An 18,036-nucleotide genomic window follows, 5' to 3' on the forward strand; every position below is an offset into this window, starting at 1 on the left:
AAACCGGCTCACAACAGCACCTTTTTTTTCTGATTTAATCCCTTCACCCATTGGCCTGAACTAACATGTGACGCGCCTGTCGCTGAACTTCCCTTGTTGCAGTGTGTCTGTTCGCCTGCCAGAGAAAATCCTGAGTAGGGAATTCACCCGGTGAGTGAGAGAATACTGTAGGGCAGCATGAAAACAAACACACCGGCTCAGTGTGGCCACACGAGGGCGCTGCTGCCACAGGACAGCCTGTGATTGTAGGTCAGTCATGTTTTCTAGCCTGCTGTAATGATGCGTGGTGAATCAAATGGAGAGGGATGGCTTTGTGTGGAAGAACAGCAGCATCATTTGCATGCTGCTTTACTTATAAAGCACATTTGCGTAAAAAGCTTTTCTATGTGAAGCTGTCTGACAGATGAGCAGCGCTGCCGCAAGTATTCTGATCCTTCATTTAAGTAAAATGTTATACAACAATGGCACAATACTTAATTAATACTTAATTACATGTAAAAGTTCTTCAATTAAGGTAGTAATAATATATAAGTATGAAAAGCCACAGTACTCGTGATGCAAAACAACTGCCCTTATTAGTGATTTGCTATGTATTTTTCATTATTAGTCAGGAGTGGGTGATATCATGGTGCATGTCATTTTAACCACGGCATTGATATTTATTCAGTAAATCTTCTGCAAATTCAAATGAGAGACTTTTATGGATAAAATAACAACATGGAGCTGTTTGTCCAAACAAGTCAAACAAGCAGGGGGAGCCACATTTGCAGACTGAGGTTACCTGCAGAGATCCGGTGTGACTTATCTGACCCGCTGATTGTCTGGGCGTCAGAGGTACAGGATACAGGGTTCCCATAGTCTTGACCAGTTCAAAATGTCTCATAAAAAATATTTCGAGAGTTTATCTCACATGAACAGAAGCAGAGTTGGGGAGGTTTATTATTGTGTTGATAATTATTTTTTGGGTTCATGCAAAGGCTGGTGGCCCCAATAAGATATCATGTTCCGTGTTTAAGTTGCTAAAAAAACTGTAAGACAACCGTGTGTATTGGCCCCAAATTGAATTTCTGATGTTAAAGCATTAATTATTGATGAATGTGGTATGATTGTGGACATGTCAGTCCAGAGTATGTTCAATTACTGGTTAGACTCAGACTCAGGGTCCAGACACTTATATGTTAAAGAAAAGTCAGATCTGGTCTTCACTATTTTTACTAAATCTCTGCAGTGTGGTTTTATAGGGCATTATATATATATGTTGTCATATTGCCGAACTGGATCATTCATTAATGTGTATCTTAATTACTTAATATATTGTTGGAGAGTTAGTCATCTGTAAGTCATGTGTCTACAGCTGCAGAAGAGTATAAAAGTACATCATCGCCTCAGAAATGTAATGGAGTTGAAGAATACAGTAGCACTGAATGGAAGTACTCAAGTACGGCTGCAGATAAATGTCAGTGAGTCTGACTCACACACTCACATTCTTTGATTTAAAGCTGCTCAATGTTCTCTGTTGGTGCTCTTTCCTCCAAAGTGGCAGCTTGTCAGAGCCGAATCAGACACGTAGACCTCTGTCCCTCCATCCGATCCAGTCAGAGCCTCAAGAAGCCCGAGATGCCAAATGTAGAAAATCAGGCAGACAGTGATCACTGAAAAAAGCTCCCCTGACATTTAGCTTCTATATGAAGGAATGGAAGTATCTGTGCAATAGCTGTGTTGACAGTATGTCTGACTTTATTACTATGAAGCGGCAAAATGATATGAGACTGTAGCTTTGCTGTCACACTTGGGGAAGGAAAAGCGGCGAATGCAATCTAGGAAAATAGGAGTGGTTTTGTTTTTATTCCTGTTTGGGGAAAAAACAACAATTAAGTGAGGCCGCGCTCATTAAAAATGAGCTCTCATCAGGCTAGGATCAGTTCAGTCAGGGTCCTTCCTACGATGCACACCAGCACGAGACTGTCCCCAGATCAGTGTTGAAGACTGTGCTGAGGGGAGGGCGGCTGGGACGGCTGTTATCAGAACTCTGGCAGATGTGTGTGACGTTCCGTTTCCTGTTGACTAGTGAGTGGAAGTGGCACGTTGCACACATTTGCACATACACAGGCGACGTGCATGTGCACACACACACACACACACACACTCGCTGACACATGCACGCACAGACACACACACACATACACACACACACACACACACACCGTAGGCATCCTTCTCCCCCCTCCTCGTGCCCCTGAGCCTGACAGTCTGGACATGGGAGATATCAGAGAGACGGAGGGGCATGAAAACAGAGACCAAGTCTGTGGGTGAGATCAGTGTGTAGCTGTGAAAGTGCATTTGTGGGTGACAAAATGGCGATGTCAGACCAGCTAGAAACTGAAGGAGGTAAGCCTCTCTTTCTGACCTTTTCCTTGTTGTCTTTTTCTCAAGAGCTGATTCAGCAACAACCGGCCCCCCCTCGAGGTCAAACAAATAAAAACAGCTGAACAAGATGTTTTTCTTGATATATCTCTTGGTTTGTTGGTGTTCAGAGAAATGCCGTGCAAGTTGGGCCCGTTTCCCTCTATTTGTGACTTTGACAAAGGTGAATTACACAAGTTGCACTTGTAGGTGGAAGTGTAAGCTTAGTGGAAACATCACACCGTGCACTTCAGGGAGTTTATTCAGCCGCCGCATGCTGCAGCTTTAATCACTTATTGTACATGGATTTATAGCTTTAGGTGTGAATGTGTGACTGCAAGTTGGAAAATGAGGCTAGCTGGTGAAATGAAGGTTAGGCAGCTGTGTGTGTGTGTGTGTGTGTGTGTGTGTGTGTGTGAGTGTGAGAGTCTCGCTGGTTGGGGTGCTGGTTGAAGATAAGGCTAAGGCCTGCCCTATGCCTGAGAGCGTAAGAGACGGTGTGTGTAAGCCCTTCAAGCCTTATCCTGACACACCTCCCACCCCCACCTCTTCTCCATCACTCCACACACACACACACACACACACACACACACACACACACACACACACACACACACACACACACACAAACACACACATGCAGTGGGGATTAACCCCGTCATGTACCATTTCAATGGGTGAGCTTTGGAGACACACACACACACACGCGCGCACACACACAGGATTAACCCTTGTGTGTCCATTTCCATGGATGATTCTTTGCCTCGCTCCGGTTGTGACAGCATTGACTGTTCGTGTTGCCATGGCTACAGAGGCCAGGGAATGTAAGATAGGCAAATCCACATAAGTCACCCGCAACAGACACTCTAAGCTACTACTGACTACACCTCCCCCTGGTACTAGACACACAAAGATGCTGCCAAAAGACTGACAGGAGCCTCGTGAGCTGTGAAGTGCTCATGTCACAAGCTTACCATGGTCAAACCAGCACACATACACTCAGCCCAAGCATCTTTGTTGCTGGTCGGGTGAGAGACGGGCCTCGGAGCAGCTTATCCTTTCTACATGTCTGGAAGACGCTGCACTTCACCATACTCAAGTTTTTCCCCCCGACATGGGAGTGTGCAAAAGAGTCCGCGTTTGAGTTGGCGTCTTCATTTAATAAGGGAGTTGGGAGTCGTGTTCCAAGATTGGATATCCAGACGGAAAAGATCTGCAAATATGTCAGAATTGAGCGACACCTTCTGTTATGAGAAAGTGGGAAAGTACAGACACAGCCAAAAAAATAAACATACCAATGGTAAAGATCATAATACGAGGCATCACTGTCTCCAAAGTGTGAGAATAAACAGTAGAGAGGATTATGTCATCGGACTTCAGATATACTGTGGGTGTGACATAAGAGGGGTGGAAAGGATGGTTAATTGATGGACTAAATGATTACATGGATGATAAATCAAATCAGTCACTCCATTTATCATATTCACTTTAATACAGCTGAAGTGTTTCATTCATTTTTATTATTCATTACCATTCAATTTAATTATTTTCTGTGTTTATTTTGGCAATACATTTGCATTATTAGTATGTTCCTTTTGTCAACTAAACCATGAATGAAACAAATTTTATTTATTTCAATTTTTTTCCCTTTTATTATCTTCCTCAAAGCAGAAAACATATGCAAACATTGTAATTTGTCAGCTGCAACACCTTTAGCGTTAAATGCACCCAGCAGCCGCACATTGTTTTACAAACTCAGATTAAACTGACCACTAATCATCTTCTAAAAAACATTTTGAAAAGCAGTTCCAGGTCATGATTTTTCACACCATTAGCTTGGAGTGCGTTTTGTCTGAATCAGAATCCATATTCATATGCACACACCCTTTATCTATGGGTCACATTATTTTAAATTATGCCTCAGGAAAATAATTCCCCTTAAACCAAAATCCCGTTTGATTACAATAATGTTACCCATCAGTATCGGTGTTCAGATGTACACAGCAGCTTCTCTGGAAGCCTGTTAACTGCTTCCACAGAGCGGCTCCCAGGAGCAGCTTAATTTGCAAATAAATCATTTATGAAACATTGTGTTTTCACTGCCTGTGTACATGGGTAGTGAATAAATCAGGGCCACGTTCATGCTGCAACGTTCTTAAATAATCAAGGCAGGAAAAAGTACTTAGTGTTGGTGGAAAGGAGAGAATTTTTTTTCGACCTTGATATGGGATCACCTGTCAAAAATGTTCCAGTCTGAATGTGAATGTTGTGACATACACTTGCATAAATGTATGAAAAACTACTGACCTAATACTGCTTGTTCTTTTTATATCCTAACTTCGGCCATATGGGTGAGTCCTCGCTGGCTGTGATCTGAATATCTGATTATAATTTGAGGCGATTTAAGCAGATTTAGAGGCTTGGGATTCTCCTTTTGGCTTAGTGCTTCCTGTGTGTCTGTGTTTCTGTGTGTGTGTGGCCATATTTGTATGCTTAGAGACGAAGAGGGAGAGATTCCCAGTGGTAAAGGATTTACTGGCCTACCTTGGAGACAGTGTGCAAACTCAAAGGCACGATTAATTGTAAAAAAAAAAAAAAAAAAAACAACAGCAAAAAAATCCTTACATAGAAGTGAATTTAGAAGAAGATCTTAATCTACTTGACTGATCAGGCGTTCAGGCACGCTGCATCATCTGCATATGCACCACACTGCATGGACATAGTGTATTAAGCATGTGACCAGGGTCATGGCTGTCCCTGTCTCAGTTCAATTGTTTGGAGCAAGCTGATGGGCATTAATTAGGCAAACATGAAAACCACTTTGCAGTCAGCATGATCTTTATTTCCGCACACACTTCCACTCGGCTGCATTAGGCCAATTCTCATCTGTGTCAGTTACAAGGAAGGGATGGGATGCAGGGAGGAGGAAGGAAGGAAGGGGAAAAAAATGCTTAGCAGACAACCTTCATGTGCAGTTGTGCATTAGTGGGGGGAGGAGGAGGAGGAGGAGGTGGTGGAGAAGGGGGGAGAGGGGGCGGCTGGCGGTGCTGGGCAGAGGAGAGAGGAGCAAATGCATTGCGGAGGCAGAGGAGGAGGAGGAGGGCCTACAGCTATTGTTCATGTCCTCCCGTGAACAAAGGGCTCATCTGGGTCCGTATGTAAACCCACAGCAGGCTTCAGCCCACTAACAAGGCCTCATGCGGGACAAAACATAACCGACCGACTCCCGCAATTTAGGCCTTATTCCGTTTCAGTCTCGCGGTTTGAGGAGATTTTTTCATTGATCCTATTCAAAGGGACGTATTGTGTTGGTACGTTGCGTCCAGCCAACCGCCGTCCAGCGGGCCTATCCGTTTTTACGCACGGAGCGTACACACGGTCTATCATCACGGATCTGTAAACATCAATTTTCTGATTGGACTTCTTTGCAGGTAAAGAGTCGCTCTGAGCAAACACACACTTTGACTGTAGTGTCCAGCTTCTGTGGCGATTAAATGTGTTGTGAGGGCTGCTGCGGGGGCATTTTTGCGTCTTATTTCGGCGATTTCTCGTTGAAAAGGGATTTAACGCTAAGGCGTTAGCATAGACGGCTAACAGCAGCTAGCTGGTTACTAACTGTTTTCTGCCTTGCTAACGTTAGACTGTCCTGCGGGCCTACGGGGCAGTGTTGCTCACAGACAGCGTTTTGGTGGTTGGAGATGTCGAGGTTATTGAAAAGTCAATATTTACGTGACTGTCTTGCTAGTTACAACGAGTGCCCGTCGGTATTATGCTCACTCGCGTCCCGAAATCACCTGTGTTTAACATTTTAGCCTAGCTAAATGCTAAGTGTTAGCATTATGCGCTTGCTGCCTCTCTAATTGCCTTTGTAAGCAGACAACTCCATGTCATATGTGCTCTGACGGTTCAAGTTATGGGCTACACAGATTTGGAAAAGCCCATATTAAGTGCTGCTTACTTTAATAAACCCACCAGATTCGTGTTGGTTTTCGTTGAAAGTTTGCTAAAGTAGGTTAAAGGTTCAGTGTAACCTAGCTATCGTCAATATTCCGTTTGGAGAGGCTACTTGTCCTCCCTAGCAGTCATGGAGGCAGTCCGGAGTGGCAGGAGTCCAAAACCACGTCGGGCTTTTTTTATTTAGTAGAGACTTTTTTGTGCTAAAACATCTTTTTTTTTCTGTCTGGCGTTAACATTAAATCACACATGTAGTGTTTTTGACATCCATGTCACTCAGCATTTCAGATTCAGATTTGCGGCCTTCATTGAAGCCAGGAGGATGTGTGCGTGCAGTCATATTAATGTGTAGGCTGTATGTATATAGTGCCTACTTTCAACAGAGAGAGGAACATGATTCCCAGTGGAGGAAGTGGAGTCCAGCTGATGTGATTGTGACTGCCTGTCATTAACCGCTAACAGGAGAGGAGAGGAGCTAATGGAGCTCTCAACAACTAATGGACACATAACCATCGATTATTTATTTATTTATCAGCCCCCATTTGTTTTCCTCTGGTGGTGCATCCATCCCATAGCATAGCAGTGCTGGCTCACACAGTAAACAACTTTGTTCTACACAAAGTGGAGGCAGGGCTGTGAGTGGATGGAGGCTGGACGGCTTTTCTTCTAGAAGATCCAAATTCTTGTTTTCATCTGTGCTATTTTTCTTAATTTACTATTGCTTCTAATCTAGTCTGTAGGAGCCATGGTGGCCATGCGTAGGAACTTAGCAGAATAGAAACAAGTAGGGGTATAACCCCTCCACTTTGATGTGAGGTGCTATTATTTAAGAGAAGACTGATTTTAAATGTGTATGAATACAGATGAGTGATTTTAAGAACATTAGCTTGATGTGTATCAGTGTGGCCCCTGAATTGGGCCTGGCAGTCTGTCCATCTCGTCACAGTCTGTCTGTTGATGTGCTTGTGTTGCTGTAAAGTCTTCAACCAAGAGGACATTGATACTGAGCCCATAATGTTGCAAAAAAGTCTGTTTTTTAACCTCTTCTCACAGAGGAGTGTCTGTCAAACTCCTAATTGTCTTTTGTATACGCTAAATGCATATTTCACACCACGTCTGTGTTATCAAATCGCAATTCCCCCTGCCTAAAAACATCCAATTAATGCAATTAAAGCTTATTCTTCCCTGTCTGTGTCTCTAGATATATAATCTCTCTTTCATACATACACACACAAACAGTGTCAGAGATATGTTTAATATGCAGAGACAAGACAGGGAGACATTAATGAGGCGGGGCCTCACCATGGTGACGGCAGGGGTCGTGACCTCGAGGCCGCCACGCCTGGATGGCCTTTATAGAAGAGCTGGGCAATTAGAGTAGAATAAAGGTTGAAGCTGGGTGTGTGTGAGTGAGTGAGTGAGTGAGAGAGAGAGATTCATCTGTTTTTGTTTTTTATGTGTGTGTGTGTGTGTGTGTGTGAATAGAGTCAGTATTGGTCTGTTTGAGTTTGGTATGTGGAGATGGAGGGCAGCAGGAGCTCATTGTTTACAGGAAGCTCCCTCCTCATCGTGTTGTTGTTGTTTTGTGTCTTTATGAAACAAGATTGTTGTACAGTATTGGGGATGACCTGTGAATGAGTGCAGCCAACTGAAACTGGGACATACTGGCCAGTTCAGGCTGCATGTGCCTTCACCCTCACATGATACAGTCGTTCTCTCCAAAAGTGAATAACTAACATCAGAAATACAGGTGTAATTCCAGAGGGCGTAGCAACCTCAGATAGCATCCTCTGTCTTCTCTCATTTATTTCCTGTCTTTTTTGGCTTATGATTTAGGCCAGTATACAACATATACAGAAAGGTTTGCAGTCGTTATGAATGAATGATGAACAAATACAGTATTTATTTCCAATTTGACACATGAATCCTGTTTTATCTAATTTCGCTGTCACACTGGCCAGGATGGGTTTTTTTTGCCACACTGTAAGTAACTTCTGAACCAACACTAAAAAATTTAGACCCAACATTTATGTTCTTCCTGTTTCTCTCTTCCAGGCTGTTCCTCCAAGTCGTTCAAGCTGTACTCCCCCAAGGAGCCCCCCAACGGTAGCACTTTTCCCCCCTTCCACCCCGGCACCATGCTGGACAGAGACGTGGGGTAAGCTTTATGTCTGTGTTTTGTGTGTGTGTGTCTTTGAGTCTGATCTGGGCGAGGAGTTTGCAGTTCTAGCCTCTAATCATCCTCTACAGGTTTTTGCATTATTGCGCACTGTGTTTATACAGCCTTGCAAATTCATCCTAAATATCATTTGAGTTTATTTTCCACTGTAGTTGGTACTCTGACCAATCAACAAACTATAGAAAGCAGTATAAATGATGGCGACAATAAGCAGAGCTGTGTCGTGAATTTGAATTATACAGAGTGTGGTTGTGGTTGTATTTATTCAGGAGGCTCACAAATTCCCTGAACAAATACTAAAGATGTTTAGATGTACATTAGGTTTCAGAAGCTGCATGGCCGATTTCTGTTTTCAAATTTACCAAGAAACTGGTGTCCGTGGATAGTTTAGTCAGAATGTATTGTTTCCCCATCAGCTGCTACCAGTCAGAAACCGGGGGTAAAATCCAGGTACAGCCCAGGTAGGGTGGTGCTTCTCCAGCCAGGTGCACTGACTGTGCTGTAAATGGCATATAATGTCACATCCTAGAATCAGGTGCTAAATATAAATAATTTGATGTAAGTGTAGCATACAACAAATTCCAGGAGAACACCGTTTTAAAAACAGTTTCTGGGGAACACCCCGAGATGCAGGAAAGTGTACTGGTGATATTTTAGCAAAACAGGGCACCCCCTAATCTTCTGTCACTTGGTGAAAGTTTGATCCAGTTGTTTGTATATGTTAGTGTAGTGTAATTTTAGTCTCCCACCGTGAAAACGGCCTAATATGTTTGTGTGTGGCGGCTGTGTGAGGCTAAAGTTTAACGCTAGAATTGATTTGATTTGACTTGCGTGTCTCAATAAGGTTAGAGGGTATACATGTGCACGACTGTGTACTGTGCTCCACAGCTTGTCTTTCTGCTGTTAGCAAATCAGCTACAGTTGGTGATCGGGTGCGTGTTTGTGTGTATCTGAGAAGCGTTGTTATTTACTGTCTCCTTGTATCATCCAATTTGTGCCATGTTTGGCTTGCGTCCCAGGTTTGTAAAGACAGACTAGCTCCAGGAGGAGGGCATATTAGCACTATAGCTGAATGTAATAATCTCTCTGTCTCTTGTTTCTCCAGTCCCACCCCAATGTATCCTCCCACATACCTGGAGCCAGGAATAGGGTAAGACTGCATTATTTCCTGTTATCTCCAGCTGGCGTGAAAACAGCAATAATAAAACAAGTAAAGATAAGGTTGTGGGAAGTTGTGCTCTTATCTCACTCTTAATATAGATTTTGCATTTAGTCTGTGACAAGGCTAAACTAGGTAAAGAAACAGCTCTAAAAGCATGTGAGAGCTTTAACATCGCTGCAATCAGGATGATTTCTTTCATTCAGTTATCTTTTGAAATACCGCAAGCTCATTGTTCTCCACTCTTGTCCTGCTTTTGTTTTCTCCTCCTTCCTATGATGGAGCAGGAGGCACACACCATATGGCAACCAGACAGACTACAGAATATTTGAACTCAACAAACGGCTACAGAACTGGACAGAGGTTCGTATGCAGACAGACACACACACAAACGCACTCAAAATCAAACCAATAACTGTGTGGGTAACTGATTATTTCCCCCCTCTACACCCCGTAGGAGTGTGATAACCTGTGGTGGGATGCGTTTACTACAGAGTTCTTCGAAGACGATGCCATGTTGACCATTACTTTCTGTCTGGAGGATGGACCCAAACGCTACAGTAAGAAAGTCACTGGAACATATTGCCTCTCTGTTTCATACATATATTGCCCCTTAAACTCCTACAGTCACAACTGTGCACCGAAACGTTTCTTCCTGTCTCATGTCCCTCTCCCTGTCTTTCCTCCTCCGAAGCAATTGGCCGGACGTTGATTCCAAGGTACTTCCGGAGTATATTCGAGGGCGGTGCTACTGAGCTCTACTATGTGCTGAAACATCCCAAGGAGTCGTTCCACAATAACTTTGTCTCCCTCGACTGCGATCAGTGCACTATGGTCACCCAGAATGGAAAGCCCATGTTCACACAGGTGTGTGTTTGTGTCTTCAGCTATTGTTGTGTCCACATGCATGTCTACTTTATCTGTTATCTATTAATACGGCTTAGAAAACAACTTGGTGTAAGATATTTATTGAATATAAAAGCAATATAAAGCAGATTGTTAATAGAAACATTTTAGCATGCAAGTCCTAAACAGAAGCGATGCACACCAACATTCATCATTGCTGCAAATTCGATTAGTTTATACAAAGACAATGCAAACGTTCCAGAGCCCAGCTCCTGTATATTGACTTCTACCCTTTGATCTGCAATAGGTGTGTGTAGAGGGGCGCTTGTACCTGGAGTTCATGTTTGACGACATGATGAGGATAAAGACGTGGCACTTCAGTATCAGACAACACCGTGAACTCATCCCCCGCAGTATACTGGCCATGCATGTGAGTGCATACAGAGGGAGTGGCAAAGGCTACATATATACGTGTTTCTAATTCTGTGTGCGAGTGTCAGCTTTGTAACCTCTCCCCGATTGATGTCTCAGGCCCAGGACCCACAGATGTTGGACCAGCTGTCCAAAAACATAACAAGATGTGGCCTGTCGAACTCCACCCTTAACTACCTCCGAGTGAGTGAAGAACATACGGCGTTTTACCTCTAGAATGATGCTGGTCTTGGGTGTTGTTCTCTTTGTTGTGTCTTGATAATGCTCCAGTCATGGTGATCAATGTGTTTTCATTGAGAGCAGCGATTGTCTGCTTTCAAACGATAATTACACAACAAATGTAATTGTTGATAAAGACACCAAAATGTTACATTCTTAGACTTTAAAGGTGCCATGTTGAGGGTTTTAACCAATGGTGGCACGAATCTTGTGTTTTCCAAACATACCCAGGAGGCTGCACAGGCTCTTGTTTACTGGGTACACTTACAAGTACACTTGTTGTGCAGAAAAGACTGCAAATGTAAAATAGCTACATGTAATTTTTGAATGTTTTGAAACATATTTTTCAATACTACTTTAAATTCCATCCAGCAGTATTGCAGCCCCACACTTGTTGAGTCCCCCCCACCCCACGGTCTTGCTGCTGTTATTGAAGTCGAAAACTAGATCAGAAGCTATGTGGCCACAGGCACAAAAATCTTATTTTTACAAAAAACTGGAATGCTCGCTAGACACTAGTAGTCCAAATATACTGCTTGTCTGTCTGCATCTGGAGTGCTACGCTGTTTAAATGCAGTAAGCGGCTCTGCCTCAAGTCCGTGGGGGGCTTAATAAGATCATAAACTGCTTGCCTTGTGGTGGAGATGCAGAAGCTGTAATGTGGCTGCTCGGTGAAAACACTTGAGTCACGTTTATTTGTTTGCTTCCTGTATTTTATGATCAGGTTTTCCAATCTGAGAATTTCAAGTCCACAGATGAAGTCATTTGCACAGAACATCAGCTGATAACGGTGGTGCTCCATCAGTTTAGGGCATCTCTAATGTCTCACTTTGTTTACTCTTCCAGCTGTGTGTGATTCTGGAGCCCATGCAGGAGCTGATGTCCAGACACAAGACGTACAGCCTCAGCCCCAGAGACTGCCTCAAGACCTGCCTCTTCCAGAAATGGCAGAGGATGGTGGCACCACCAGGTGGGCGATCAACACATAGACATGCAGACACGCACAACCACATGAACCCACTGTAAATGTGTCTGTAACAGCCTCTCTTTGTCCCTTCTCTGCAGCTGAGCCATCAAGACAGGCCCCAAACAAACGGCGGAAGCGTAAGATGTCAGGTGGCAGCACCATCAGCGGAGGAGGAGGAACTAATAACAACAACAACAACAAAAAGAAGAGCCCTGGCAGTGGCTTCCCTCTGTCCAGCCAAGTTCCAGTAAGTACATCACTGCTATCTAGTGTCGGTACACAGCCATTACAGCTCCACTTCAAACATACCACACAGACTGAACAATATGGGAAAATAATCTATAATCTAATCAATCATTCTATGGTATGACCAACACAACATTGGATAGGCTCAACGTATAAACTGCTCTTTCGTGTACGCCAGACCGATGTGTTATCATGAAATTAAACAAACTGATGCATCTATTGGTATGAATAACTTTTTAGCTATTGAATTGTAAAAGCCTTCATTTGCAGTGGAATATTGATCCCATCAAGCCCGTGTAATGTGTAATATAATCATGATTTACCTTTTTAGTAAAATCTGGAAAAAAAGAACAACAGGTGTTAATATGAATCTATGAAAAAGAAATATGAATCTTACTGATCTCCAGTCTGTTATAGGAACAATCCTCACTGACTAAACTGCTGAAACGTAAAAAAAAAAAAAAAAAGGACAGATCTCAAAACCTCATTCTGGCTCTGCCACTCTAAACATGTTTTTATACGTCAAAGTCTTGTTGTAAACATGTGGATTCATCAGTTATATCTTACGTTATGAATTTCACAGTGCCGTATTGAATAAGGTCCCTAAGGAGTTCTGCTGTCAGTGATCCCTGCCAGATAGTTACTCGACGCTGGTAGTTAGGTTTTTAGAATTTTGCTTGTTTAAATGCTGAAACAGATGTGTAATGTTGCCTCCTGTTTCCGACATACTGTTGCTCTTTGACACTAAAGTCACCTCTTGTTCTTCGGCGTTCTGGTCTACTGAGGCCATATTCACACAGAAGCACTGCTAGCATCAAAGTGTGTGTTTGGCATTTTATAAGTTGTTTTCTTCATCTACTCTCAGTCACATATGTGACATGTAGCGTCGTGCTGTGTTTGTGCACATGAAGCCCACAGGGCCGGTGGTCCTGACCCTTTGGTTGGTTAGATTGTGTAAGTTGAGTAAAAAGAGCAAATTATTATTAATCGCAGCCGTTTCTGAAAAGTCAAATAAGTGAAATGAAGATGTGTGTGTGTGTGTGTGACAAGTGATTTACTGACATGTACACCTGTATGATGAAGGTGTAATAGTTGGTTGGTCAATTTCCAGGCAAAAACCAAGACAAAGGCACAATATAAAAAATGTGAAAAAGTTTAAACTTGTGACAAACAAACTAAAAGTACTAATGAAATTCCAGGAAATGTTAAGTGGAATGCAGTGAATGCACTGCCTGTGACAGCCGGGCTGGTATTTGACAGAAGGCGTGTGGGAGCTGTATGGTCCAATAAGATGAAATTGAGAGTTTTGGCTGTCATATTAAACGCTATGTTTGGTGTAAAGCCAAATAATGCACATTAGCAGAAATGCTAACATGGCTGCACCCACAGTCTTCATGGTGAGGATGGCTTTGTGGAAGGAGTTGTGGAGGCACTTGTACACAAGACGAGATCTGATCACTCTCCCTTTGACATGACACAGTCCTCCCCACTAAAACAATATATTAAATGTCCCACTGCTGTTTTGCGTCTCTGCAGGATGTCATGGTGGTGGGAGAGCCCACACTGATGGGAGGGGAGTTTGGCGACGAAGACGAGCGTCTGATCACACGGCTGGAGAACACACAGTTCGACGCAGCCAACGGCATCGACGACGAGGACAGCTTCAACAACTCTCCCGCGCTGGGCTCCAACTCGCCCTGGAACAACAAGGCCCCGTCCAGCCAGGAGAGCAAGAGCGACAACCCCACCTCGCAGGCATCGCAGTAGAGCTCAGAGCCCCGCATCCTCAACACAGACCCCTCTCTGTCACTCCTCAAAGCTCCCACCCCTCCCCAACAGCCACGAATGCTACTGCAGCAGCCCATCGCCCGCTCTCTAACCCAGACATCACTGTAGAGCTCAGACCCATCACACACAGGTGGCCCTAAGGAGCTCTGTGTGTCACAGACAATGTCACTGGGCCAGAGGAAGTTTTACAAGCTTTCAACATTTGCTCTGACTTCCTCATATTTAGGCACTGTGCCCCACCTCTGTTTCCCTTTTTCCTTATCTCTCACTCAAAATGTCCCATCGGCTCTTGCTAATTTTCATTTTGGACAGTGACTTGGTAGATGTGACCAAGGAGGCGCAGGAATTTAATCCAGGGGAGAACTGTGCACGCTTAACCACCCACACTGAAGCTCACATGTAGGAAGGGGCGGGGTGGAGGGGATGCTGGCAGCGGGGCTTCTTCGATGGTGGCGAGTTGCTTAGGGACCACTTGTCCACCCGTCCATTAAAACGTGGCTCTCAATTCTGGTCTGCTCGGTTGACGCGCAAGCCACTTGTAATGTTTCTTAATAGAGTATATGTGTGTGCGTGCGCGCGTGTGTGTGTGTGTGAGAAGTGTGTGAGGAGAGAAAAGAGGCAGCGTGAGCTTATTTGTGGCTTTGCCGAAGCGGGCAGACCAGAATTTAGAATCAGTCTAATAAAACCATTGAAATTCACACACTAGTAGGAGAGCTGAAATGTGGCACTAGGGAAACACACACACAAACACACACACACACACACACACACACACACACACACACACAGAAATAGACGTAATAATTGAAGGATTTTCAGTCCCCTAGTGCCAGAGCCATCTCTGATTAGACTACAGTGGATGCAGTCTTTCAAACAGAGCAGAGCATTTACAACACACACGCACACACATGCACATACAGTTACACATTTTAAGAGTTTTTATACAGTATATATTTCCCTAGAATGTTTTTTAATTTGTATTAAACGCCTTCATTTCAATTGTTACTTTTTTATTTTCTACCAATACTGAAAAGCTACAGACCAAGGAGCAACACAGGACTTTTATCCCTCCCCCCTCTAAAATATATTGTTTTTATCTTTTATGTTTATAAAAGAGAAATAATTTAGTGTGGATGTTTTTATTTTGTCTTTTTGTTCCTTTTTTTTTTTTGGAGATTTAAATTTTTGTGTATTTGTGCTTGTATATTTAAGGTAGTAGCAAAGTTCTGTCTGACTGTAATAAAATGTATTCTTACTTAGATTTACCTAAAGCCATCCCGATCTAATGTAAAGAAACAAAAATAGGAAAAAGGAGAAAAAATACTCATGAACCTGTCCCCTCTATCTTCCCACCTGCTCTTTCCTCCTCCCTCTTTTTTAAAACTTGTGTAAATTAAATGACAAAAACCCCCGGGGGTACAATAGCACCATGGAGTGATGATTTTACTGTTTCAGGTTTTTTTTTTGTTTTTTTTTTTTGTATTTATTTTGGAAATTTTAGAAATTCACCCATGTATTTCATTTACACAGGAGGTGATTTTTTTTTTCCACTTAACATTAATCACAATTTTGTGTACTGCAACTTTCAACTTGATGTCAAGTGAATGTGCTCACTGAATCTTAGTTAACCGGTGAATTTCATGTTTCAACACTGGCTAAAACAGATTTTTTTTTTAAATTAGCTTTTCTTTAAATTACATTCATTTGTTCATCGTCTTTAATCACCAACAGAATCATACAGTCAATCGTCCAAACATCTTCTAAAGCCAGCTTAACATCAAGTTCAGTCGGCATATTTGGTAGCAATGCTGAGTCTGTAAAGTCTGACAAAAACAGCTGAAGCTCTTTGTTTTGTACATTTCCATTATGTTACAGTTGATTCCAGCAACAGTTATGACTGAGTTTGAATGGTGACTTGTACCTTCTCCAATCCCTGTAGAAAAATCATCGTTTGATATATATTTTTTGATTTGGTTAGTTTCTGCCCTTGATAATTAATGTATGGTACCAATAAAAAGATACATTTTCACTTTAAAACGTCGCGTGGTCGGTGATTTTGTAATTATTCCAACACAGCTGAGAAGTAAAGTCGGTGCTGGTCAGCGTTTCTGGGTTTTTCAGCACTTTTGAACACTTAAATTTCACTTTTGCTGTGTATTTCTCTCACAAAATTGAGCAGACTAGTGGAAATAACAGGTGTATTCAACGAATGAGGTAGCTGGAACACAAGACATGAAGGTTGAGGGTTCTTCTCTGCTGAAGTTCCTTAAATACAGGAGTGATATTACCAATGCAACTACTTCATTTTAGCACAACACAGGCTGTGTTGTATACTGTTTACTAAGGTTGGTGAACACATTAAAAAAAAAAAAAAAAAAGGATAAAAGTGGTGCAGCAGAAGTTATGAAAGCCTGACTTTTAAATTCCTTTTATGGGTCAAGCTTCAAAAACATGGGATCCTGCAAATCCCATATTGCAGCTCAACGTAACTCATGTTTAGTTTTTGTCCAGACCTTTCACACTCACAGGTCTGCAAAACGGCTTTCTTGTTAAACATTTATAGTCTCCAAGCTGAGGCCGCGGTGACCCTGTCAGCAGTAAGGGTTATTCTTTTCAGAGAGATCAGAAAACATTAGACAAGTGTTTTCTCACAAGATCTCCCTGTGATGAGTAAACCGACCTCCAAGTTGTGATCAGAATGAAAGAGGGGCTTGTAAAGTAAAAGCTAAAGCTTCAGCTGCTCCCCAGCTCCCCAAGGCAGGGAGGCCTGCAGGTATTTTATCCTAGTGGGCGGTTGAATGCTTTCACCTGCTGATCCAGGTCGAGTCCTTGAATGAAAACGGCAGGCAGAATGAAAAGCCCCATGGGTCAGATTGCAGAGCTCCAAGGCCTTGCTTGTGGAACAGACTCTCCCGGTCACCTATGATATTAGTCCACATTCAAAAAAGGTTAAAAAAAGCCTCTTTCTGATATGAAAAACATCCAGATATCACGGATGGTGCAGCTCTTGGTCTGTGAGGCGTGCATGTAAATAAAGCTTTATTTATTTCTCTGCTTTATTTTTGTAACAACCACTAAAGCGCACAGGCTGCAACTTACATAGTACATCCTTCTTTTTTCTGTCAATTTACCTCATTCTCGTTTGAGACCTTTTTGTGTCCCTCTTCCATTTACATGAGTCACTGCAGGAGGATGAGGAGCAAAGGACCACAGACTCTTTAATTCTGGGTCTCCACGTCAAACCCCCTGTAGTACATCAGCTGCCTTCCACACCAGGCTGCCACACACATACATCCACCTGCCAACTATCACACTTTCCCTCCAGACAGTTACTCCACTCTCTGTGTTAGACTATACCTGCTGAGCTGTAGAGTCTGTCAGCGACGCTTCGAGGCAGCAGAAACACTGCGGGCCTCCTGGGGCGGAAGTGAAGCTGTAACAACCTCACAGCTGAAAACTCTCACCTCCATGGAAGAGTGGAATCTCTTTCTGTACTTCATAGCTGCCGCCGCCTGGCTCTTTTTGTTTGAACGTCTTTTTATCTAAGATGTGGGTCAGGTACTGATAGCACTGAGTGTTTTTTGTTCATATTCTTAAAGAGATACCACTCTAGTGAGGGTAAAACAGTAGAGAAGAGTTGAGCAAAGTGTTTACTGTGATGAACTTGTACTGACGTTCCCACTGGTCTCTGTGTTTGTGTTCGAAAAGACACTCGATTTCACAATTGCAGTGCATATCAGGGAGAACGATATTTCCAGAGCTATGTTTTATCTACGGTAACTCTCACTACCTGCTATAGCTTTTCTCAGATGAGAGATGACTCACTCTAATAATAAAGGGTGT

At 42.9% G+C, this 18,036-nt stretch overlaps 1 protein-coding gene across 2 annotated transcripts; it reads left to right on the forward strand.

The window, feature by feature from the left end:
- Window positions 1–2,274: 2,274 nt before the first annotated feature.
- Window positions 2,275–16,230, forward strand: ldb1b (LIM-domain binding 1b). Of its 2 annotated transcripts, none has more exons than XM_070856586.1 (11): window positions 2,275–2,388; window positions 8,413–8,515; window positions 9,642–9,686; window positions 9,983–10,058; window positions 10,153–10,255; window positions 10,390–10,562; window positions 10,849–10,971; window positions 11,073–11,156; window positions 12,039–12,162; window positions 12,258–12,406; window positions 13,942–16,230. In XM_070856586.1, the coding sequence occupies exons 1-11, from the start codon at window positions 2,355–2,357 to the stop codon at window positions 14,170–14,172; spliced, it is 1,245 nt and encodes a 414-aa protein (XP_070712687.1). In that variant the 5' UTR covers window positions 2,275–2,354; the 3' UTR covers window positions 14,173–16,230. The 2 variants fall into 2 exon arrangements, with proteins under 2 accessions (XP_070712687.1, XP_070712688.1); XM_070856587.1 differs by lacking the exon at window positions 2,275–2,388 and adding an exon at window positions 5,459–5,834.
- Window positions 16,231–18,036: the final 1,806 nt, after the last annotated feature.

Source organism: Pempheris klunzingeri, chromosome 3 (genome assembly GCF_042242105.1).
Source record: "Pempheris klunzingeri isolate RE-2024b chromosome 3, fPemKlu1.hap1, whole genome shotgun sequence".
Taxonomy (NCBI): Eukaryota; Metazoa; Chordata; class Actinopteri; order Acropomatiformes; family Pempheridae; genus Pempheris; species Pempheris klunzingeri.